Here is a 25,710-nt window from a genome sequence, read left to right as displayed (position 1 = left end):
TGCTGTGCTAGTGAAAGGAAATTTTGTGTTTTGTATTTAAGTATGTCACTGATTTTTGTTCTGATTTGCTCTCTTGTGTGGGTTGACTTTGTCTTCTGGTATGTATGCCGGCTTGATAACTTTCTGGGCCTTTTCTTCCCTCACCCCCTGATTTCCAGAGGCTCATTTGTTGCTAGAGGGGCACAGAATTTTTTTGGTTTCTTCCTCATCTTTAGATTTGTTCATAGAGATAACACAACAAAACGGAATCTGAGTAGCTAACTATTGTTTAATTTTAAAATATTAATAAGAGAAAGTAAGTGGTTATCTCAGTTTATGTGTGCTTATAAAGTCCTTGGCAGCAGTAATGGATGTTTGCCTTGTCATTTCCATGGAAACTGTTGCCTTGCTATAAAAGATACGTGATAAAAATCATTTGCTTCCATGGAGGCATAGCTAGAAGATTGATATAGAGACATACTGTTACTTGTTTTTTAGAGAGGAAACTTAAACTTTAGCTGATTTTAGTGAATATTGATGATGTTTCACTTTTCTAGGTAATGCTTCATTTAAAGAAGGCATAAAGGAAGAATTCATCTTACATTGAATTAACAAAATTAACAGCTATAATAGCTTTTCTATTTATGGCCAGACTTAATCTTTACATTTGGATGGGGGAAAAAATCCCTGAACTGTATTAGTAGGAGTCTGAATAATTCCTTTTTAAATGAAATGTGAGGAAGGAGGTTAAAAAACTGGTGTAGTCCCAAAGCAGCGAAATAGTAATTTTAAAAAATACTTATACATTTGTAGTTTGTTTCATAATTTCTCCTTTTGTGAAAAATCCGAAATGTTTATTTACAGTGAGGACATTGTTATTTTTGAAGGAGAATGTCATTGTTTTTTAAAAACATGATTCTATTACACCAGAAATCCATTGTACTTGATTAAAAAAATTAGAAATAGATTAGCAAAAACTTAAAACCCAAGGTATTATTACCTAGTGATAATTGTTAACTTTTATCATATATATGCTTCTAGTAATTTTTGTTATTTATACATTTTTTTCATTATTTCTGTTTCTTTCTCAACAAAGGTAGAATACTATCCATCATCACTGTTCAGTATAACTTTCTGTGATGTTGGAAATGTTCTATATCTGCTCTGTCAAATGTAATAACCACTAGCCACAGGTGGCTGCTGAGCAGTTGAAATGTATTTATTGTGACTAGGAAATGATTTTTAAATTTCTTTAAATATAACTAATTAAAAATTAAATTAGGCTGGGCATGGTGGCTCACACCTATAATCCTAGCACTCTGGGAGGCTGAGGCAGGAGGATTGCTTGAGCTCAGGAGTTCGCGACCAGCCTGTGTAAGAGCTGGTCAGATAACTAAAAACAAAAAAAGTTAGCCAGGTATGGCATGGTGGTGCGTGCCTGTTAGTCCCAGCTACCTGGAAGGCTGTGGCAACAGGATTGCTTGAGCCCAAGAGATTGAGGTTGCTGTGAGCTAGGCTGACGCCATGGCACTCTAGCCCAGGTGACAGATTGCGACTGTCTCAAGAAAAAAATAAATTAAATTAAATTTAAGTATATACATTCAGCTAGCGCCTGCTGTTTTAGAGTACCTGTGCCTTACTTAATAATTTGTCTGAACCATCTTTTCTCTGTCAGAACTTGTGCTGCTTCTGTTGTTTCAGATATTTCAATCTATGCCAATTCTTTTTTTTAAGTTTCGCAGTTAATGAATCCTGAATAACTAAGACTTGTGGAAAGGCACAGTGTTAATTCTGGCAGTGAGCAATCAGAAATATGGTGAATTTGAAAAAGTAATAGGAAAAACCATGAATTTAAAACTGATTTTCAACCACATGTACTCACCAGCAAATTGATACTAACAGATCAACACCTAAGTGGACATATAGGAGTAACATTTATTGGGTGTCGGGAGGGGGGAGGAGAGGATGGGTATATACAACCATAAGGAGTAAGATGTGCAACATTTGGAGGATGGACACGCTTGAAGCTCTTACTCTAGGGGAGAGGGGGGGCATGGGCAATATATGTAACCTTAACACTTGTACCCCCATAATACGCTAAAATAAAAACAATAATAAATTGCTACTAACAAATGGGCACATGTGCACAGAGGGAAGTAAAAGTCATTGGAAATCAAGTAGGGGGAGGCAGGAAGATGGAAGGGGCAAAAACCTAACTAATGGGTACAGTGAACACTATTTGGGTGACGGGCACACAATGTAATGCTGACTCAAGCATTACAAAAGCTATTCATGTAACAAAACATTTGTACCCCCTTAACATTTTGAAATAAAAAAATTATTTCTTTCATTAATAAATTCAAAAAATAAATAAAACTGATTTTCAAATAACAAGAAGCTCTACAAATATCAAGTCTCACATATTTATACATAATACAGGAAGAAATCTAGTCCTTCCTTGACCCTCATGTGTTAGAAAATATAAGCAACAAAGTTAAAATAATAATTTGGGGTAAAGTTTTATAATTTATGTGTCTAGGCTAATACATAAAGATTGTTTTTAAAGCAGTAAGATGCTAGAGGCACTTGGTACGGCCTTTCCTTTCTCATGGATTCAACAATTGTTTTTATTGAGCCTTTAATATGTATTTGATCCTGGGATAGACACTGGGTATTCATTTTCATATCATAGCATGTGGTCTGTGTCCTCCTAGAACTTAAAAATCTAGTGGGAGACGGTAAACTTGTAATTATGAGATGAAATAAATGAATTGAGTGGAGTAGGTTATGTTGGGAAAGGGGATTTTTATAAACCAGTTAAGTGTCTTTGAGGAGGCGCCTTTAAATTGAGATCTGAAAAAAGAGAAGCAGCCAGCCTTGCTGAGCGGTTGGGTGAAGTCATTTCGTGAAGGACAGTTCCAAAGGCCTGATAGGAAGGAGTTTTGAGGGAACAGGAAGGAGGCTAAATGGCAGGACTTGTGGTGTAAGGGGAAGACTATGAGATGAGAAGTAGGAGAGATAGCCAGAGTAAGATTCCCTCATTCCACTCATCAGCTATTTATTGGACACCAACCATGTGCAAAGCCCTAAGGGTATAGCAATGAATAAAACAAAATCCATGTCCTCTAGGAGACAAAGTACCTGCCTTCCAACAATTTTATTCAAAGTGTTACAGAAAACCATTCTACTGTTTAATGAAGGGAGTGACTCAAACTGATTTAGCTTTTAAAATTTACTCTGGTTGTATTGAAAATAAATGGGGGCCGGGGGTGGTGGCTCACTCCTGTAATCCTAGCAGTCTGGGAGACTGAGGCGGGCAGATTGCTTGAGATCAGGAGTTCAAAACCAGCCTGAGCAAGAGCAAGACCCTGTCTCTACTATAAAAATAGAAAGAAATTAATTGGCCAACTAATATATATATAGAAAAAATTAGCCAGGTATGGTGGCGCATGCTTGTAGTCCCAGCTATTTGGGAGGCTGAGGCAGCAGGATCGCTTGAGCCCAGGAAATTGAGGTTGCTGTGAGCTAGGCTGATGCCACGGCCCTTACTCTAGCCTGGGCAACAAAGCGAGACTCTATCTCAAAAAAAAAAAAAAGGAAAAGAAATCGGGGAGAGACAAGAGTGAATAAGGGAGTCTGGTAAGGAATTTAACTGCTAATCTAGGTTAGGTGAAGGGTTGCTCCTAATAAACCTCTGTTCCTCCTGGTGCCTCACAGAGGTGAGCTCTCTGTGAGTAGCGAGTGCTTAACCCAGGGCCTGTACATGAGGCCACTGATAATTTAGGTCACAGACTTGAAATAACTGTTGGAGGTATACATAATATTACTAGTGTATCAAGGACGGCAAAAAGAATTTTAGATTGGCAATACTTGGATATCCATAGATTTTATTATTTATTGGATTTTTGTCCATCTGTTTAAAAATTGGTATTTCATTAATTCTAGGACTCACAGTTTTCTCCATTTTAACAACATGAAATTGAGTGATGTCTTATACTTGATGCTATCTTACAATCTGTCAGCAAAGCAGCAGCCCTGATATATTTGTTTGCCTGTGTATTCACAAATATAATCATGGCTATTAATTTTATCAGCACTTCAGTTGAGGTATGAGCATTGTTAGTATTTCTCATGTCAACTTTAATTGTTTGATATGTCGTCAGAAATATTCTGTGAATCAGCATTAATGAAGTTACTGGGTATAGAGAAAGTTATGAAAACAGTATATAATGATAAGTGATTAATGTGATTAAACTGTTTAAGTAAAAAGAAAAAGAACTCTTGCAATCAGTATTAAATACAATTTTAAATCATAAACCTTCATGTTATGATTTATTTGGAGGCATTTCCTGTCATTTCTTTCCAGCACATCAAACAGTGGTGTGTCTTACAATCAGTGGCATCTTAGATTTGTTGAAATATAACATTAAAATTGCATTTGTATCCAGTGACATTTATGATTAGTTTTTCATTTTATACTTGGACATGATCTCGTAGAGAACAGGTAAATAATTGCCCCTAAAAAAAGACAAAGAGGAAAAAGTAAAATTTCAATTAAGCATTGTATTTTCTGTTTGTATTGAATTACATGATTGTGTGTTAGATTTTGTGTTTTGCTGTAGTCCCTTTCCTTTGATTCATAGGAGAGTGAGGACATCTATTGGACAAGTGCTGAATTACAGGCCATACTTGGTTTGTACTTGGGGCTTGGGCACATGGCATTTCAACCAACTTTACAAGTTATCCTGTTATATTAACACATGAAAATTTCATGCCCAAACTTTGGTTCTCAGTTTCTTGGCAGAGAATACCTAAGTTTGCCATGGAATTTTGGGATCTTAATGCATGTGCATACCAAGCATTGTCTATAGGCCAACTAAATAATGTATTTCAATGTATGCTCCTATTTTTTAAAATGTAGGTAGATGCTCTTGTGATAAATAAAATATAACTTTGTTTTAAAACATTATTGCAGGCCGGGCATGGTGGCTCACGCCTGTAATCCTAGCACTCTGGAGGCCGAGGCAGGCGGATTGCTCGAGGTCAGGAGTTCAAAACCAGCCTGAGCAAGAGCGAGACCCCGTCTCTACTATAAATAGAAAAGAAATTAATTGGCCAACTAATATATATAGAAAAAATCAGCCCGACATAGTGGCACATGCCTGTAGTCCCAGCTACTCGGGAGGCTGAGGCAGAAGGATTGCTTGAGCCCAGGAGTTTGAGGTTGCTGTGAGCTAGGCTGACGCCACGGCACTCACTCTAGCCTGGGCAACAGAGTGAGACTCTGTCTCAAAAAAATAAATAAATAAATAAAAATTATTGCAATCTGACAGTTTTGTCATATCAACAAACCCTATTAGTATAACTGTTATCATGTTAGGGTTTGCAGAAATGTTTGAGGTTAAAAGTGCTAATATTTGATTGGGTTCTAGGCTAGGAATTCTGTATCTAACTAGCACATCTGACGAATGCCTATCAGTGTTACTGGCAGATGAAAAGTATAAGCAGGGAAGACTGAGGAAAAAAAGAAACACAGATACATAGAGAAAAAAATAGTGAGTAGGAGGAATTAAAGAGGTTCTCCGTTTCATCTTTTGTAGTGATTTTTGGAAAACAAGACTACTGTCATACCTTATTTAGAAATTTTTTTTTACAGTAATTTGAGTTGCTGTTTCAACTCATACCTTATTTATTTAGGTTATTCCTCCTCCCCTTTTTGTTGTGTCATTTGTCCCTGATTTCCATTTTGACAGGATAATTTTTTCTCAGCATAATACCACTACCAGAGATGGCAAGGGTTAAAGTGCAGTGCTGCAGGACATTGGCGAATATACTGAAAAAGGAGTGAGGGTTCTTTTCACTTGCCCTCCCCTTCCTTAATTCTGTCTCCTCTATGTTGCCAGTACAGTAAACCCAGAACTTGTGTGGAAGATTGAATCTGTGAGGGACTTTATGAACAATTTGGAGCTTTTACAAAACCTTGAACCAAGGGTGCTAAAGGCTAAAATCTGAAACTTGGGGGAGGGAAGAAATTTCAGACATTCAGACTTTTTAGTCACAAATGCTCCTTTCACTTAGGTTAGGTTTGTAAGTAAAAGTTGACTTACTTTTAAAACGAAACAGCCAAAGAAAAGGAGAATCATGAAATTTTATTCCTAACTTGTTTTCTAACTCTAGATTAGATATTATTCTGTAGTAAATGAGTGAGAGAAAATGAACACATTTCCTACTGTCTACCACAGTTGACAGTATCACAAGATCCAGATGATTCTTCCTCTACTTTAATTTTTTTTGAATGAAATTTTTCAGTTCAAAAGGAACAAAACAAAGTGAGCAAAAGGATATTCTTGTACTTGTTTTTGAATAGTACATTCATTTCTATTACCAGAGTTTCCATTCTTTATTAACAGTGCATGAGTCAGAGGCTTGATGTACACAGTGGGAAAGGGGAGTTTATCAGCTCACTGACTGCAAGATGTGTTCATACTGAACTTTAGTGTGTGAGCTTCCGGGTGGAAATTTGTGCTGAGTGATGGGTTTTAAAATGTTTTAATAGTAAAGCTTTCTGCCCATGAATGGTTTAAAACATGTCTTAGTTCCTTATTGTATGCAGAGAAGGATTTCTTATTCAAATGGGTTCTGTTTTCTTTATATTTTGCTTCTATGCTTGCTAGGGTTTAAAAGTGAAATTATAATAGTTTCACCTTAAAGTAAAGCATTTGGGAATTATCCATTTGGAATTATGTAGCAACGAAAAAGGGAAGTCAGATAAAATTAGTAGAAAATCTGAATTATAAGATATTTTTAAAATATGCAATTTTAACATTTTCAAGTAGATATAGAAATACCAAATAAGAAATTTTGTAAAATATAAGTTATAAGGTTTTATTAATAGATTGTTCATAATTAGTAGAGTTCATTTTATTTTTGTTCATACATTTTAAAGTTTTATACTCACTTACTGAACAGATATTATTAAATATCTCCTGTGTGCCCAGTTAAGCACCTTGTTTACAGCATGGAGAACAGATTCAATGTGGGCAAACTGTAGGCTGGGAGAGGCTGATGAGTTTGTTGTTTTAATGCAGGTGAGAGACTGTTAATGGCCTAAGCTAATGTGTTTAGATGCTGAGATGGAAGAAAAAAATGAATTTAAGAGATTTTACAAACTTTTTTTTTTGATATAGTATAAAACAGATGTAGAAAATAGTGTAAAACAGATGTGTAGTCTAGTAAATTACAAAGTAAGCACCCTTGTAACCACTGGCCCGGTCTAGATATAGAACCCTAATAGCCACCCAGAAACCCTCCAGGTGTAGCATCCCAGTCAGAACTCTCTCCTTTCCCTGTAAAAGTAACCACTATCCTGGCTTTTATGGTAGTCATGCTTTTGCTTTTTATTATATGTATCATATCTATATCTCCAATATTATATTAGGGATATATAATGCTTATTATATTATATATTAATATATATAAATTCCCAAGTATCAGCCCTAAATATTGTGGCTTTGTTTTGTCTGTTTTTTAAAATTATGCTTTAAATCTGTTAATTATAGATTTTCTATTAATTTTTCATTTTTTCCTCTTGCAGTTCAACCATTTCTTAGTTTATTAGCTGGAATGATAATTCCATCATCTTTGTAATTTCTGTTTTTATTTCAATTCGACTTGTCTTCAGGTTATAGGTCATATTTCCCTGCCTTGTCTAGTAATTTGTTACTGTATGATGGGCGTGATGGATTCAAGATTATTGAGTATCTCGATTTTGTTATCTTCCTTAATGAAGTGTTGTTTTATCTTGTGTTAATTTACTTGTGAATTAACTTGATCCTTTCAAAACTAGCTTTTAAACTCTGTTAGGGCTGGTTTAGAATGGCTGTCCCTCTAGGGCTAAATTAGCTCTACTCTGAGGGTTGGCTTTTCTGGTGTCTCCACTAAATGCCCCTGCTGTTCTCTCCATTTTGGCTGTTTGGAACTTGAATTTTTCCCAGCCTCATGAGTTCAGGTAGGTAGTTGCTTAGCTTATAGCCCCCTGATAGTTGTTCTTTCCCAGTAGCTTGTTGTCTGACCTGTAGAGTCTTTTTTTATTTAATTAATTAATCTATTTTCTTTTCTTAAATTTCAAAATATTATGGGGGTACATTTTGGTTACATATATTGCCTTTGTATCACCCAAGCCAGAGCTATAGGCGTGCTCATCCCCCAGACAGTATGCTCTGTACCCATTAGTTATGAGTTTACCATCCCCCCATGTCCCTCTCACCTACCTGGCACTCTCTGTGTGAGCACCTAAGTGTTGATCAGTTAGTACCAATTGATGGCGAGTACGTGTGGTGCTTGTTTTTCCATTCTTGTGATACTTCACTTCGAAGAATGGGCCCTAGGATAATACTCAGGATAATATAAGAGGTACCAGTTCTCCATTGTTTTTAATGGTTGAGTAGTATTCTGTGGTATACATATATCACATTTTATTAATCCACTCATGTATTGATGGGCACTTGGGTTGTTTCCACATCCCAATTTTGCAATTATGAATTGTGCTGCCATAAACATTCGAGTTAGATGTCTTTATTATAGAATGTCTTTTTTTTCCTCTGTGTAGATGCCTAATAGTGGGATTGCAGGATCACGTGGTAGTTCTACTTTTAGCTCTTTGGGGTATTTTCAAATTACTCTCCACAGTGGTTGTACTAATCTTCAGTCCCACCAAAAGTGTAAGAGTGTTACTATCTCTCCACATTCTCACCAGCATTTGTTGTTTTGGGACTTTCTGATAAAGGAGTTAAGTCGTATCTCATTGTGGTTTTGATTTGCATTTCCCTGATGATTAGAGATGTTGAGCACTTTTTAATGTGTTGCTGGCCATTCTGTCTTCTTTTGAAAAGTTTCTGTTCATGTCTTTTGCCCACTTTTTAATGTGGTTGTTTGATTTTTGTTGTTAATTTTCTTAAGTTCAGTATAGATTCTTATCAGCCTTTTATCAGATGTGTAGCATGCAAATATTTTCTCCCATTCTATAGGTTGTTTGTTCACTCAAATGATCATTTCCTTGGCTGTTGAACAGGTCCCATTTATTTATTGTTGTTGAGATTGCTTTGGTTGTCTTCTTCATAAATTCTTTGCCTAGGCTGATGTCTATGAGAGTTTTCCCAACATTTTCTTCTAGAATTCTTAAGATTTCACGTCTTAGGTTTAAGTCTGTTATCCATCATGAGTTGATTTTTGTGAGAGGTGAGAGGTGCAGATCCAGTTTCAATCTTCTGCATGTGGCTATCTGATTTCCTCAGCACCAATTTATTGAATAGGGATTCTTTTCCCAGTGTATATTTTTGTCTTCTTTGTCAAAGATTAGATGACAATATGAGGATGGTTTTATATCTGGGTTCTCAGTCCTGTTCCAAAGGTCTGTATCTCTGTCTTATGCCAGTACCATGCTGTTTAGGTTACTATAGTCTGGTAGTATAGCTTGAAGTCTGGTAGACTGATGCCTCCCAATTTGTTCTTTTTGCTTAAGATTGCTTTGGCTGTACAAGGTCTTTTCTGATTCCATACGAAGCATAGAATTATTTTTTCTAGATCTGCAAAAAATGATGATGGTATTTTGATAGGGATTGCATTGATTTTGTAGATCACTTTAGGTAGTATGGACATTTTAACAATATTGATTCTGCTAGTCCATGAGTCTGGTAGGGTTTTCCATCTGTTTACATCCTTTACAACTTATTTTCTCAGTGTTTCGTTAGTCTCCCTATATAGGTCTTTCATCTCCTTAGCTAAATATATTCCTAAATACTTAATTTTCTTTGATGCTATTTGAAAGATATTGTGTCTTTTATTTGATTTTTGGGTTGACTATTATAGGTATATATGAAAGCACTGATTTGTGTGTGTTGATTTTGTATCCCGAGACTTTACTGAATTTATTTATCAATTCCAGGAGTCTCTTGGTTGAATTCTTGAGGCTTTCTAGATATAATATCGTACTGTCAGCAAAAAGTGAGAGTTTGACTTCTGCTCCCATTTGGACACCCTTGATTCCACATTCTTATTTGATTGCTCTGACCAAGGACTTCCAGCACTATGTTGAATAGAAATGGAGATGGTGGGCAACCTTGTCTGGTTCCAATTCTAAGTGGGAATGCTTTCAATTTTTCCCTGTTCAGTATGATGTTAGCTGTGGGTTTATCATATATGGGCTTTAATAATTTTGAGGTGTGACCCATATATGCCTATTTTATTAAGAGTTTTTATCATAAAAGTGTGCCGAATCTTGTCAAATGCTTTTTCTCCGTCTATTGAGAGGATCATATGGTCTTGCTTTTATTTATATGTGGTATTACATTTATAGAATTACGTATTTTGAACCATCCTTGCATCTCTGGGATAAAGTCCACTTGGTTGTGATGAATTATTTTTTTTGATGTGCTGTTGAATTTGGTTTGCTAAGATTTTCTTGAGAATTCTTGCATATGTATTTATAAGGGATATTGGTCTGTAGTTTTCTTTTTTTGTTGTTGTATCCTTTTCTGGCTTTGGTATCAAGGTGGTAATGGCTTCGTAGAATGAGTTGGGGAAGATTCCATTCTTAATGTTGTGGAATAATTTCTACAGTATGGGTATCAGTTCTTTTTTGTACGTTTGGTAAAATTCAGATGTGAACCCATCTGGTCTGGGACTTTTTTTATTGGGGGGTTTTTTTATTGCTGCTTCAATTTCTGTGCTTCATATTAGTCTTTTCTTCCTGATTGAGCATAGGGAGATTGTGTGTTTCTAAGAATTTGTCCATTTCTTTCATGTTTTGAAGTTTTTGGGCGTAGAGATTTTTCTCGTATTCAAAGATGATGTTTTGTATTTCCATGATGTCTGTTGTGACTTGTCCTTTTTCATTTCTAATTGAGCTTATTAGAGTCTTTTCCTTTCTACTTTTTGTCAATCTAGCAAGAAGGCTGTCAGGTTTTTTAAAATTTTGTTTGTCTTTTGAAAGAACCAAGTTTTTGTTTTATTAATCTTCTGTGTACTTCTTTTTTCCTCAATTTCATTTAGTTCTGCTCTGATCTTAGTTATTTCTTCTGCTGGGTTTAGGATTGGTTTGCTGTTCCTTTTCCAGTTCCTTGAGATGGTTCATTACTTTGTTTATTTGTGATCTTTCTGTCTTTTGGATGTGAGCATTTGATGCTATTAGTTTTCCTCTCAGGAATGCTTTTGCTGTATCCCACAGATTTTGTGTCCCTATTATCATTTAGCTCAAAGAATCTTTTGATTTCCATTTGGATCTCCTCCTTGACCCAATAGTCATTCAGGAATAGATTGTTTAATTTCCCTGACTTTATGAAGAGGTGAGTGTTTCTGTTGGAATTGATCTCTAATTTTATTCCACTGTGGTCTGAGAAGATGTGTGGTGGCAAAATTTCTATTTTTTTTAATTTGTTGAAATCTGTTTTGTGGCCTAGTATGTGGTTAGTTTTAGAGAAGGTTCCATGCGCTGATGAGAAGAATGTATATTCAGTGTTGTTTGGGAGGAATGTTTTGTAGATCTCTGTTAGACCCATTTGTTCTAGAGATCTGTTTAAGTGCATTGTTTCTTTGCTTATTTTCTGCTTAAAGGATTTGTCCAGTTCTGTCAATGGGATGTGGGAATCCCCAGCTACTGTAGCATTACTATTTATCATGTTGTTTAGATTGGTCAAGGTTTGCTTTATGTATCTGTGTTGGGTGCATAAATATTTAGAATTGTTACATTGTCTTGTTGGATTTATAATTGTTACATTGTCCCTCCACCACTATGTAGTGACCATCTTTATCTTTCTTTGCTTTTGTTGCTTTGAAGTTTATGTTACATGATATAAGAATGGCTACCTCAGCTTTCTTTTCGTTTCCATTTGCCTGGAAATTTGTTTTCCATCCCTTCATCTTGAGTTTGAATGTGTCCTTATGGGTAAGATGCATATCCTGGAGACAGCAGATACTTGGCTTGTGTGGTTTTTTTTTTTTTTTAATCCACTTAGCCAGCCTATGTCTCTTCAGTGGACAATTCAGGCCATTCACATTTATTGAAAGAATTGATATTTGGGGTAGATTTCTGTTTATACTGTTGTGTAGATTCTTGTTGTTTTGTTTTACTTCTTGAGCCATTGTGGAATTAGGGTTCTGGGCTTTAACTTTTTGCTGATTATACACTGGTGAGTGTCTATTGTGCTGTTTAGTGTATAAAAGCAGGTCTGAGTACTTCCTGCAGGGCAGGTCTCGTCTTTGCAAATTCCATCAGTGATTGCTTGTCTGGGAAAGTCTTTATTTCTCCCTTACATGAGAAGCTTAGTTTTTCCAGAATAAATAATTCTAGGTTGGCTATGATTCTGTTTTAGAAGACTGAGGGTGGGTCCCCAGTTCCTTCTGGCTTACAATGTTTCAGTTGAGAAAATTGCAGTTAGTCTGATAGGTTTTCCTTTGTAAGTTACCTGCTGTTTTCACATTACTGCTTGAAGAATTGCCTCTTTCATGTTTACTTTGGCCAGCCTAATAACTATGTGATGTGGTGATTGCCTTTTCACATTGAGTCTCACAGGAGTTCTGTGTGCTTTTTGTACCTGGATATCTAGATTTCTGGCTATGCCAGGTAAGTGTTCATCCATTATTCTAAGAAATAGATTTTCCAACCCTTGTGTATTTTCTTTTTTGCTCTCAAGGATGCCTGTCATTCATATGTTTGGTCTCTTCACTTAATCCTACCTTTCTTGTATGTTTTGTTCATGTCTCTTGCTTCTGTGTTCTTTCTCTTCATCTGATTTGTTTAGCACATAGGAGTTACTTTAAGCTCTGAGATTCTTTCCTTGGGTGATCCAGCCTATTCTTAAGGCTTTCCACTGTGTATTGAAGTTCCTCAAATGCCTCTTTCATTTCCAGTGTTTCTGTTCAGTTCTTTCATAATACTTCAATTTCTTTGGAGAATTTTTCATTCATTTCCTATATTCTTGTGGCTTCTTTATATTAGGATTCTGTTTTCTCTTCAATTCCATTGAGCTTTCTTAAAGTCCATATTCAGAATTCTTCCTCTGTCATTTTAACCATTTCATTTAAGTTGGTATCTGTTGCTGAGGAGCTAATGATTTCTTTTGGGGGTGATTTTTTCCTCTGATTCTTCATGCTTCCTGAATTCTTTCACTGATTCTTTCTCATCTGGCTTCTTGGTCAAGAATTGGGGGTGCTAGGGCTAGTTTATGGCCCTATCTCCAAGTCCCCAAGGGTCATTCCTTGACAGTGCTGGGGAGAGTAGCACTGGTCCTGAATTGCCTAGCGGTGTTTTAGCAAGCTGGGTTACCTCTGACCTGATGTCTTCTCCTCTTGCTGATGGAGACTAGTGAGTTTGGTCCCCCAGCTTAATCTCCAAGCTGGTGGATTGTACTTATAGGTGGGTATGAATCCACTGCTTTCTAATAGCTTGAGATGGAAGGTAATATGTTTAGCTATGGTGTTTACACTGTGTTATTGATTTTAGTTTGCATGGAGGAGCTGGTTATCAAGGTAATCAGTTGTCCATGTGGTAGGCTCTGGTCCCCCTGAGTGGGGTATATGTATGCTCTGATCTTTGGGAGGGGTCTTTTCATGCCAAGGGGTTGCTTAGACCCTGCTCCCCCCTGAGATGGGGGTAGGAGCAAGATACATTGCAGCTGGAATGTGAAAGCCTCAGTGTGTATGCTTCTATGGTTGCTTTTCCTGCTGCTAGGGGGGATTTTTTTTTTTTAATTGTAAAATCTTTTACTTTGAAGCCACATTATCTTATTTGGCCATAAAAAACATGAAGTTCAGGGCTATTTCTCCAAGCTTGGAGGGTTGCTCCTGATGAGGGAACCAACTGGTGCCATTGCTGAGGTCTCTAGCCAGGTTTTTCCTTTTCTGTACACAAACCCAGGCACTTTCCCCTCCAGTGGCTCCACTTGTGTTTGCCTTGCCACCCAAGACAGTCTCTCAAGCTTCCCCACAGTTTGTGTGTCTGGCCCATTGGCATGTGTCTCCATGTGTCAGTGGAGGATAGGGGACTCTCCAATTTTACACCCCCTTTCTGCCACTAGACCCCAAAGTGAGGTGGGTGGGCCTCTCTATTCCTAGAAGTCTCTGCCAGAGGGATGCTCCTACCAGAGGAGGGGAGATGGGGCTCACCTACAGAACCCTGCCCTCTTGAGCACCTCCGCATCTACCCAGTGGGCACAGGTTCTCGCTTGCTGCCAGACCCAGGAATAGGAGTTTCTCTCACACTGCCCCACCCTGCCGACTGTGCTGTCAGCAGATGAACGCTCCAGATACCTGTGGGCAGGTGGGTGGGGATGGAGATACATCCCTGGTGGTGAAAGGAGGTCACTTGGCACAGAGAGCTCTACCAGCTGCTGTGGTTTGGGGTAGGGGCTGTGAGCTTCCTGCACTGCTCTTGAGTTGGGGAGGGACTTGACCTGTAGAGTCTTTGCTCTGCATGTGTACAGCTTAATATTTGGCTGGAACTCAGGGGGACCCCTGTCAAGTTAAATACTGCTGCATTTCTGGTAATTTCCCTGTGTAATTCTGCTCTGCAAATTTCTACTGCCTTTAGAAACCTTACCCATTGATCTGTCTTCCGAGCTCTGCAAGACTACTATTCTCTGTTTGGGCTTCTCCATATTGGGCAGCAAGTGCGGGGTATTACCTTGTTTGTTTCTCCTCTCTCAAGGATCATAGTCATACTGCTTGTTGTCTAATGTCTGAAAATAGTCATTTCATGCATTTTGTTTAATTTTATAATGGTGTATGACAAGAGGGCCAGTTTTGTGTCTGTTACTCCCATTGTGGTCAGATCGTGCTTATCTTAAAGACAGTGAGGAGTGTAATGAGAAATTCATTGAAAGTTTGGAAGCAGATTAGTGCCATGATTTGTTGATGTTTTGTCAAAATCACCCTGTGCTTGTCTTGAAAATGACAAAGGAAATCAAAGGAAACTAACTAGAGGCTGTTGCAGCAATCTAGACTTAAACTGGATGGAAATGGAACGAGATGAATAGATTCAAGAAATGTTTTGGAGGTAGAACAATTAGGACTTACTGTTGAATTAGTCATGGGAAATGAAGATTGGGAGGAATGAAAGGGGCTGCTTTGGTGGTTGGTTTGAGCCATTAGAATGGCAGTGCCATTTAAAGAGATAGGGAAGACTCAACTCTTATTAGACTCATCAGATGAGGGGCTAGGTTGCGGAAGAGAATATCAAGAGTTTTCTTTTGAATAAGATAAATTTGAGTTACCTATTAGACATCTAAACAGAGATGTCAAATGGGCAATTGGTTATATAGATCCTGAAATCAAAGCAAGGGCAGGCCTGGAAATTCTTGTGTGTCTTCATTGTGTTTTAAACTGTGGAGTAGATTAGAGATTTTAGGTGGAAAAGAGAAAGGGGTTAGAGCTGATCACCTTGTCACTATAGCATTTGGAGGTCTAATTTAGAAAGTTGTGGCTACAAAGGAAACAGAGAAGGTATAATTGGAAAGGAAGAAAGAAAAATACAATGAAGTGTCACAATAGTGGAGAGAAAACAAGCATCTTGGAGGGAGTGGGCCGTTGCTTTGAATGTCCCTGAGAGTTCTGGAAAGATGAGGACAGTAATGTGTTCATTAGATTTGGCAGCTTAGCCCCCATCATGAAAGCTTTTAGCATTTAGGGTGGGGAAAGAAATAGTCTCAGTGAATTAAGGCTAGGCCAGTTGGCCACAGATGAATTTTCAACTGAATGCTGCTAGTGTCCCCATAGCCAGTTTCCTCAAAGACATATCATGAAATATTAATAATAGGCCAAAGAATTTAATTCAAGAAATAGCTTTCAACTGGGGTGACTTTGCCTCCCAGGAGACACTTGGAATGTCTGGAGACATTTTCATTTGTCCTTTTAAGTTGTGGTGGTGGTGGTGGAATGTTAATAGCATCTAGTGGGTAGAAGCCAGGGATGCTGGTACACATTCTATACTATATGGGAGAACTCCCTACCAGGAGGAATTATCCAGCCCACTATGTCTGTAGTGCCAAGGTTGAGAGACTTTGACTTAGAGGTATTTTGCTTCTAGCTCCAGGAGCAGGGAGGAATTGGAATGACTGGGAAAAATTTGCTTACAGAACTAAGAGAGTAAAAAAAAAAAAAAAAAAAAAATCAATCCAGGAATTGATTTAGAAATACGGTGAGTACAGATTAGTGATAGACTCAGAAATGAGGTAGTGATGTTTATTTGGGGTGATGGGGTGCCCCATAAGAATTCTGAACAGTCCCAAAATGTGTTAATAGAAGAGTTGTTGTATCAGATCAGGAAGAGACAGGGATTTCCATGCTCTATCAAATTTAGACATGGTAGTAATTCTGCACCTACTGTCAGGGAAAAAAATTTGGCAATTTCGAATTCATTTGTGATCTTGATGAAGTTGTTTCAGTGGAAGGGTAGAGAAGGAAGCCAGATTAGGGGGCTTTTATGAGTTAAAGGGATCTTGTATGTCTGAAATATTTTACAATTAATTAAAACAAAAAGAATGAATGGGGGAGGGGAAGGAGAGAAAGCTGGTATAGACCAGCAGTCTTCAGGTTTGGGTATTCGTATACAGTAGAATTCACAGTGACTTTCCACTGGTATGTGGGCAGCATGTGGGGCAATTTCAGATTCTTGCATTTTGGCTGAGAACACATCTGTTAGTTCTTCTTTCCACTCCCTTTTACAATTGCCGTTTGCTCACTCTAACTCCTGCTCATTTCCCAGCTCTCAGGTATTTCTTAGGAAATTAGGATCCCCTAATTATCCTGTTACAGTACTTTGGATGTTTTCTTCATAATGCTTCATACATTAACTATACAGCTATTTCAAACATTATTTTCTTTATTCATTTGACAAATATTTGAGTACTCTCATTGTGTTGCATGCTGTTCTGGGTGCTTGGGATACATAAAACAACAACAACAACAACAAAATCTCTGGAATAGGAGAGATAAACAATAAATATAATAAATAAGTAATATGCTATTAAAAAGTAATAAATACCAAGAAAAAAAGAGAGCTTGGTTTAGGAGTTTGGAAGTGTGTGTTAGAGGCAAATTGCAATTTTAAATAGTTTCTGGAGATAATTTGAAAATAAGAGTAATACGATTTCCTTGATGGGTTGGATGTAGATATAAGAAAAAAGAGACTCCTACATTTCTGGCCTGAACAACTGGATAGAGGTATAACATTAATTGAGGTAGGATGGGTGAAGCAAGTTTAGAGGGGATTGGACACATTAACAGTGTGACACCTATTAGGTATGCTAAGAAAGCAAAGATGTGGATTTCAGAGGGAGGTAAAAATTTGAGAGTTATCAGTATGTGAATCATACTGAAAGTTATAAGCCAGAGTGAGAACACCAAGGGAATGAGTGAAGATGGAGAAGAGAGGGGGACAAAGGACTGATGCCTGGGCCATTCTTAAGAAGTTACTCATAAGATAGGAAGAAAAACTTTGAGTGTCATGTCTTGGAAGCCAAAAGAAGAGAGGATAGAAACTGGTTGATAATTCATTCACTTATTCATTCTTTCACTAACAAAAGAGGAACAGATGTGGGGGAGAAATAATTTTTTATGATTGGTACATGTCAATGATGTCTATGGAATACGGAAGACTATTTCTATCCTTAAAGAGTTCACAGTTTGGTATGTTAGAGAAGAAAATTGTTCCGTATGTGATGTGATAAGTGCTAATGGAGCTATGTAAGCTACGCAGCATGCTGTATGAGAAATAAGAGGAGGTCAAGTGGCTTGCTGATTTTTAAGGGGACAAAGAGAAAAAAATTAGTGATGGCTATCTGCTGGTAATAAAAGTGGTGGCAGGATGTCAAAATTCAAGAGTTGGTTTCCTATCACAGGAGATGTGACTCTGTCCTTAAGATAGGTTGAGGCTTGGAGCTTGTTCTGTTTTTTACTCAGGAACTCTGTAAAAGCAGATTCTTGAAAAACAATTTTGAAAGACAGAGATTGACATCTATTTTCCATCCATTCAGCTCTTTTCAGAAGTTGTGCAAAAAACAGAACTCCTTCAGGGTACCTGTTAGTGAGAGAACTCACAGAATTGATCTTTAACTGTTACTGGGAAAACTGTAGGATTAGGTATTTTCCAATTACTTTTGTAAGGCTGCCCCTTTCACATACCAGTGTGGCAGCTGCTGTTTATTCTAGGCACTTTGGATCCCTCGGTGAATGAATAAAACAAAGATCCTGGCCCTTATGGTCTTCTAAAGGAAAACAGAAAATAAACAATACACATAATTAATAAGCCATATAGTTTTTCAGATAATAAGTGCTATATATAGAAAAAAGAAAAATTAGAGGAAGGTCAAGGGGAAAGGACATGTGGGTTCTTTTTTGTCAGTGTTAAATTTTAAAATAGGGTATATTAATACTGAGAACATTGAACATTAACCCTTTGCACTTGCTTGCTTTTTTCTCAATTCCTTTATTCTACTCAGGATTTAATTTTTTAAATACCCCAAATTTTACAAAGTGCAGCAGTTGAATAAAAAACTGGAGTTTCTTTTCATACAAACTTATTTATTTGAATTATTTTATATTTCAAATTATTGATACATTCAAAAAGTAATTTTAATCTGTATAATTTTTGCTAACCGTCTCGAGTCACACTTGACATCCGAATGCAAAGGGTTAATTTTGTTCTAAAAAATTTCAAACCTGCACGGAAGTAGTGAGAACAGTATAATGAGCCTCCATATACTTATCACTCAGATACACCAGTTGCCAAAATTTTGCCACACTTTCTTCGTGCATCCTTTTTTCTTTTTCCTCTTTTCTTTGCCAGAGATTTTAAAGCAGATTTCTGACATCATATAATTTTACCCTGTTACAGCAAGTGTTATAGCAGGTTGTCCCTAGGACAAACCCAGCAGCACATGGAAAATCAAAGTTTATTTCCCTGGTGGGCTTAGAGGGCTCTTGCCACCAAATTCTGAGCTCCCTCTACCCAAATTTTCCCACTTTTATTAAGTTAGGGTGGTCCGAGGGGTGGGGTGCCAGGTGTAGGTTAGTTGATATGTTGGCAATAGGTTAATATTATGTTGATGCACCGGGCAATAGATTTAGTGTTATGCTGATGCCAGGCAATAGACTAGTTGATGGGCCAGGAAACAGGTTAGTATTATGCTGATGTGGGTCTTCCATGAATGTGGGAGGTCTCCGGTGTCTGATTCACCAAATAACAGATGAGGGTTTCCCTTATGAACTCTACAGACTTTAGTATGCATCTCTAACATATAAGGGCATTTTCTTGTGTAACTATGATTATTATTATTATTATCATCACAATTAATAAACTTAATAACACAGAGGAGACATTTGAGCCAAGACTAAGAAGAAGATGCTGAGGCAAAGATCTTCAGAAACTGAGCATGCCCAGTGTGTTTGAGGGGCAGCAAGGGGTACAATGTGCCTGGATCATGGTAACTGAGGGGAGGGTGAGAAGGGATGAGGTCTTGTAGACTACTTTGAGTTGAACGGGGAGCCACTACAGGGTTTTCTGCAGAGGAGTGGAGTGACAAGATCAAGTTTATGTTTAAGAGGGGTCACTCTAAGTGCTCTACTGGGAGTAGATTGTAGAGAGCAAGATGAGGGGGCTCAGTTAGTAGTAGGCAGTTGTATTAAATAGATTAAAGGTATGTTTTTGTTTAGTGGCTTACACCAGTGAGGAGCAGTGGAGATGGCAAGGAGTGCTTGGGTTTTGGGTATGTTTTGAACCTAGACTTAACAGCATTTCTTGACTGTGGCTTGACAGAGAAAGGAAGGCATTAGGAAAACTGACAGGCTTCTGGCCGGAGTCACTGGAAGGCCAGAGCAGGTTTGGGGGCACCATTGGGAGTTAAGAGTTGCACACGTAGTTTGCAGTGTTTGTTGATGTACAAGTGGGATACCTAGTTAGATAGTTAAGGCTGGAGGTAGGGAGAGAGGTAGCAGAAGGGGGAGTGTGTATTAATGGTTTGTGCTGTGGTATTAACAGCCAGATAGGGAGTGTGGGTGTTCTGAAATTACTGGTGTTTCCACTGTTCACTGTTTTTAATTTAGAACTCTTATCAGTTCATTAGGACTACTCTTTTAAGAAAAGGCAACTCAATGAAGTTTATAGTTATATTTTCTATTTCTCTCAAACCATGCTTCCTGGTCAGGCAAGAAAAAATAAATTAGGTGAAAGGTATAGTATAATTAAAGTATTGTGTTATATATTCCTTTTATTATGCTTAAGCATTGTTCAGATGGAAAGTATTTATCTTTGCATTCCCTTGGGCCACTAGAGCCTGTCCCCAGGATACTTTAGGAGTGCTGACTCAGAGACATTTGCAGACTCTGACAGGAACATTTCATGAACTAATCAATCAACACTTATGTGTACATAAGGAAGTAAAACTCAATGGAAATCAAGTAGGTGGGGGAGAGAGGTGGGGATGAGTAAATTCACACCTAAGGTGTACAGTGCACACTATCTTGGTGAAGGGCACACTTACAACTTTGACTCAAACTGTACAAAAGCAAATTACATAACCAAAAACGTGTTTACCCCTGTAATATTCTGGGAAAAACAAAACAAAACAAAACAAAACAAAAGCATTGCTTGAGGTGGTCTGATAGCTTCAGGATAATATCTCCTCCCTCTCCTGCCCTGAATTCACTGGATTTGGGGTTTAAAAAAAAAGAGCTCTGTTTTTCTGATGTTGTCTAAACCTAAAGTACTTAGAAAACTTGTTCAACAGTCTCATGTTTTTCTCCCTATGGCTCCACTGGAGAGAGATTTTCTTCCTAGGTACCTAGGTGGTTGTTCCTATAGGGGTGAATGCTGTGGAAAGGATGTTGTCAATACACACGCTTTCAGTAGCTTTGTGCAGTGCAGACTGATTGTGATGGCTTTTATTTCTCCTTTTAAAAAGGAAGCATTTCCGATCCCATTTTTAGACCATTTGGAGTTCTGATTATATCTTGAAGTCATGTGGAAGATTGACATACTAGCCTGGGGATGTGCTGTAGTTTCAACTGTTGTAAGTAGCTGGCATCTGTGTGACTAATTTTAAATAAGTAGGTGTTCAGAGGCAGGGACTCTCCTACAAGTACATGGTTGAATTAGCCTGAATGCAATTTGTGGATTCCCTGATCCACTGCGAGAGGTTGGTTACACAGAAAGGGGTCAGAATATCTCACAAAGCTGGAGATACTTGCATATGACTATTCTCCCTCACCTCCCCTTTTAAAAAAATGAGAGTGAGGGCCAGGCGTGGTGGCTCACGCGTGTAATCCTAGCACTCCAGGAGGCCGAGGCGGGCAGATTGCTCGAGGTCAGGAGTTCGAAACCAGCCTGAGCAAGAGCAAGACCCCGTCTCTACTATATATAGAAAGAAATTAATTGGCCAACTAATATATATAGAAAAAATTAGCCGGGCATGGTGGCGCATGCCTGTAGTCCCAGCTGCTTGGGAGGCAGAGGCAGGAGGATCGCTTGAACCCAGGAGTTTGAGGTTGCTGTGAGCTAGGCTGACGCCACGGCACTCGCTCTAGCCTGGGCAACAAAGTGAGACCCTGTCTCAAAAAAAAAAAAAAAAAAAAAAAAAAAAAGAATGAGGAGGGCACTTACTCTCTTTTTGCTTTTCTTCTATAGGAAATGCATCGGAGATTTGAGAATGCCCCTGATTCTGCCAAAACAAAAGCTCTACAAACTGTTATTGAGATGAAGGTAAGTGAGAATCTATAAAGAATCTTATGAATCATTTTACACTTTTGAGTGATTAAACACTTTCATGTGCGAGTTTTAGAAAATGGTATGTAATAATATTTCACTCGTTTTACAGATTGAGAGTAAGAGTAAGACTTAATGAAAATGACATCTTAAAATAATTTGAATTTCATTTCCTTTTAATGACTGTAATTCAGATTGGACTAAAAAGGGTTGTCCAGAAATTCTTTAAATCAGCTGTTCTCAAACTTCTTAATCTCAGGGCCCCTTTACTCTCTTAAAATGACAGGCTCACTTCCTTCATTTTTAAGAAAATAAATGTGTGCCAAATACCAAATCCAAGTAACCGCAGTTTGTCAGTTATTCTTCCAAGTAAAAATAGTGTTCCATAAAAAAGTACCAGATTCAGCTTTCAACCCAAAGCAACATGCAAATACTGTTCCCAGGGACGACCTTCATACTTTAGTATGCAGCAGATGTGCTTCATGCCTACTTCCTTCCTATTTCATCACACAAAATATTAAAAAGATGTGTACTTGAGGATTGAGATTTATTAAAAGTAATAACTTTTTTTACTGCTTCCTCAAAGAATTCTTAAGTGAAGCAGTCTTTTAAAAAGAGTTTTCTTATTAAATATTTATTTTTCACTTTTTTCACTATAAGTGCCTGACACTGAAGAGTATGACTAGTATAGTTCTTTGCCATTGCCCTGATCTGTGCTAAGGTACTTATTACCCACCTTTGCTTTTAGTGGGTAGTTTTGTCCACCTTTGCTTTTAGTGCAATGTCGACACTGTAGAAAAGTCCAGTGATATCCTGGTATTATTAGGAAAATAATTTTGACCATGTAGACTTTGTGAAAGAGTCTAAGGGACCCCCAGGGTTCCATGAAATTAAGTTAATGAATAGTTAGGAATCTTTACGATATACAATATGGTGATTAAAGAGCTTGTTTTCTAAGTTAAACTCCCTGGATTCAAAATGTGGCTTCACTTTTATGTGTCATTGAGCAAGTTACCTAACCCCCTTATGCCTCAATTTCTTTATTGATAAATGGTGGTAATAATACCCACCCAGTGGGTTGTTTTGACGTTTAAATTACTTAAAACATGTAAAACACTTTGAACAGGGCCTGGTGTATAGTAAACATTCAATCCATATTAGTTATTGCTATTATTATTTTTTTAACATGTTGTTTCTTATAAAAGCTCTTATAAATATGGACCCCCACAACTTCTACATATCCCTAAAAAGCTTGGCACTATGTTTTGCATTGTGGGCTTTCATTTAATATTTGTTGATATGATAAGAATAATTACTGATATATAAATAATAAAAATAAGATGCTTCTCAAATAGTTATGAAAACTGTTCTCTTAATTTGTTTGGTTTCCTCTTAAAGCTTTATTTATATTGTATACATGTTTATCCCTGGGGAAAGGATTTAACAAATTCCAAATTAGTGGATTCTGGGTTTTTCTTAGTTAATTAGTAATCTTGAATATAATCTTATAAAGGACCTTTAGAATGTTTTAATTGCATGGTTTTGCTTTAGTCACACTTACCACAAGTTTATTTATATGTGTTATTTCCTGATCCCTATTGATACCGAAAAATAAAACATATGAATGATGTACCCATGTTCACAAAATTATTTGTGTATTCAGTTTTTAACAGAATGGGGCAGTGTAATAATATTAATTGGCAGTGGATCTATTTTAAGTTGTGTTAACCTTAAGCTTTTCTGCAAGAAAGCAAGAGATTCTGGTGGCCCAGTGGACTCAGGTGGATGTTATGCTGAAGTCAGAACTGAAATAGCTGAGGTGCTGAGAATGTGGCATGAGCTTGAGAGACGTGTGAAGATCAAGAATAGTCTTTGGGGAAATGGGAAGAGAAGATGATTGACAGACAATGAAAGAGCCTTGTAATCTTCATGGTTATACCGTTTTCTTTTCTCCCTCCTCTTCCTCCTCGTCCTTTTGTTAGAGCAGGAAACTGCAGGACCACAGAACAAAGAGACAGGGTCACTGAGGCTGAAATCATCAAAAGGAGTTTTACTTACTAGCTTGAGCTAGGGTCCAAGTCCCAGAGCACCAATACGGCGGCCTCTATTCGGACAAGGACCCTGCGTACTGTGGGACGGAGCCCTTTATGCCCTACGTGTAGAACCTGCCCACGTGCTTGGCCTTTACATTGATTGGTTGGCCCCTTGTGCCCATGCCTTGCCCTTTTGTTTCATCCCAGAATTTACTGTGATCAGCCCACTCAAACCAACTTCCTGAAAACAAGCAATATACATAAGCTAAAAGAAAGCACTTAGCCTGAGGCTTCATACTTTCTCCTACCGTCTTCCCCTCTTCCATCCTTTCCCCCTCTCCCACTCTTTCCCTCTTTCTTGTTCTCCTCTTTCTCAGCTTCTTTTTGTTTTTCCTTTAGCAGTTGAGGAGCAGGGAAAAATGACTATACTGCTGTAGGGGTAGCATTTTGCTGCGTAGATAGAATGATTGGGATGCAAATGAATCGAGGGTGATGGCAGAGTAGTTTGGACATTCAGTATTGGAATGTACCTTGATATGGAAGAAAGAAAATTCAGATAGACTGATAGGTTGGGAGAAAATGTAAATGTCAGGGAAGTGAGGTTGAAGAACAGGAGATAATCAGAGTGAGGGTGTGACAGGCCTGGAAGAGAGTCCTGAGTGATGATGGGATCCATAGTATAGTCCTATAAACAGGATAGCTGAAAAGGACTAGAGGATGAGGTCACTGGAATTAAGGATGTCAAGGAATTCTGATGTTGAAATCTTAGGATGATGGTAAGACTGGCAATTGTGAGGCAGGTGCCAAAGACTTAAAAAAGTGGACAGGAGTGATTGAGCAGTCCCTAGATGGCAGACATGAGGAGGGTGGAATAAAAGGAAGTGCGTGAGCTTTCCATAAGGAACGCAGCATGGAGGAGCCAGGAGAACTCCTCCCCTTTCCCCTGTTTCTTTGTGGTGCTGGGGGATTACTGGCCTTTGCTGGGGAGAATTCACGTATAGGAAAGCCAGGTTTTACTCGGGGCAGCAGACAATCTTTGAAAAATGGTTGAGGCTTTGGGGGATTTAACAGGGAGCAGAGAATTTCAGTAAGCCCAGTGTGATTGGTTGATCAATGATGGGAGTGCTAGGGCTGGAGAAGTACACAGTAGTAAGGTGAAAAGGTATTTATTTATTTCATTATTACACATTACAGGAGTAAGAGACCTGGTTGGAATGACTCTTCTCAAACTCAGCCCTTGGTGCCAGTTGGGTTGATGCTAGAATTAGTTGAGAGTATCAAGCATTCATTTTTCTGGCCTGATTTCAGAGAGTAGCTTGGTAGGTTCTTTTTCTGGGCAGTCAGAGCCTGCTTCCTGGTTTTCAGAGCTGCAATCACTATCCCTTTTTGGGGAGAAGCTTTTATGGTGCATGATTTGGTAGTGAGGGTGCTGATTTGTCAAGTGCTGCCTTTATCAGTGTTGAGGGTGGGGAGAAGATGGATAATATTTTTTGGCAAGGCCCTCGAGGAGGCTTTGTAGAGGCCCTGTATAGGTAGAGGCTGCCACTTGATGTGCAGAGCTGGAGTTCGTAACTGGGGGCTATATTGCCTTGCCGGGGAGGCCCTGCTTCATCCATTCCGCTGGTCCCGTTCATTACTACCTAGGCTGATATCAGAGGAGAACCTGTATTTTGTGTTCTTCCATGTGCAGGTTAGTCACGTGCATATGCTTGGTATTTTAGTCATTTTTAAGGGATATTTCAGATAAATTTATAGCAATATTTTAAGATTTTCAGATAGTGCAATTGAAATAGTACTCTTTATGGGTCAGTAGATGGCATGACACATACTAATTTTAAATGAGTAAATCAAAATCCTGATTAAGTTTTAGAATGTCTCTGGTGGTAGTAATTTAATACATTTGATTTTGAACAAAATATAAGTTTAATTTGAATAGGTTTGTAAAAG

At 38.0% G+C, this 25,710-nt stretch overlaps 1 protein-coding gene across 21 annotated transcripts in view; it reads left to right on the top strand.

Moving 5' to 3' along the window:
* ERC1 (ELKS/RAB6-interacting/CAST family member 1) overlaps nt 1-25,710 on the top strand; it is a 560,419-nt gene that overhangs the window by 121,935 nt on the left and 412,774 nt on the right. For all 21 annotated transcript variants that reach the window (XM_012747177.3, XM_012747178.3, XM_076007810.1 and 18 more), the window contains exon 4: nt 21,653-21,727. In XM_012747177.3, the coding sequence (XP_012602631.1) occupies nt 21,653-21,727 (75 nt within the window). The remainder of the gene's footprint in view (nt 1-21,652; nt 21,728-25,710) is intronic.

The sequence above is a fragment of the Microcebus murinus genome, chromosome 10 (assembly GCF_040939455.1).
Source record: "Microcebus murinus isolate Inina chromosome 10, M.murinus_Inina_mat1.0, whole genome shotgun sequence".
NCBI classification, from domain to species: domain Eukaryota; kingdom Metazoa; phylum Chordata; class Mammalia; order Primates; family Cheirogaleidae; genus Microcebus; species Microcebus murinus.
The sequence above is the reverse complement of the archived record's forward strand: the minus strand, read 5'-3'. Positions and strand labels throughout refer to the sequence as shown.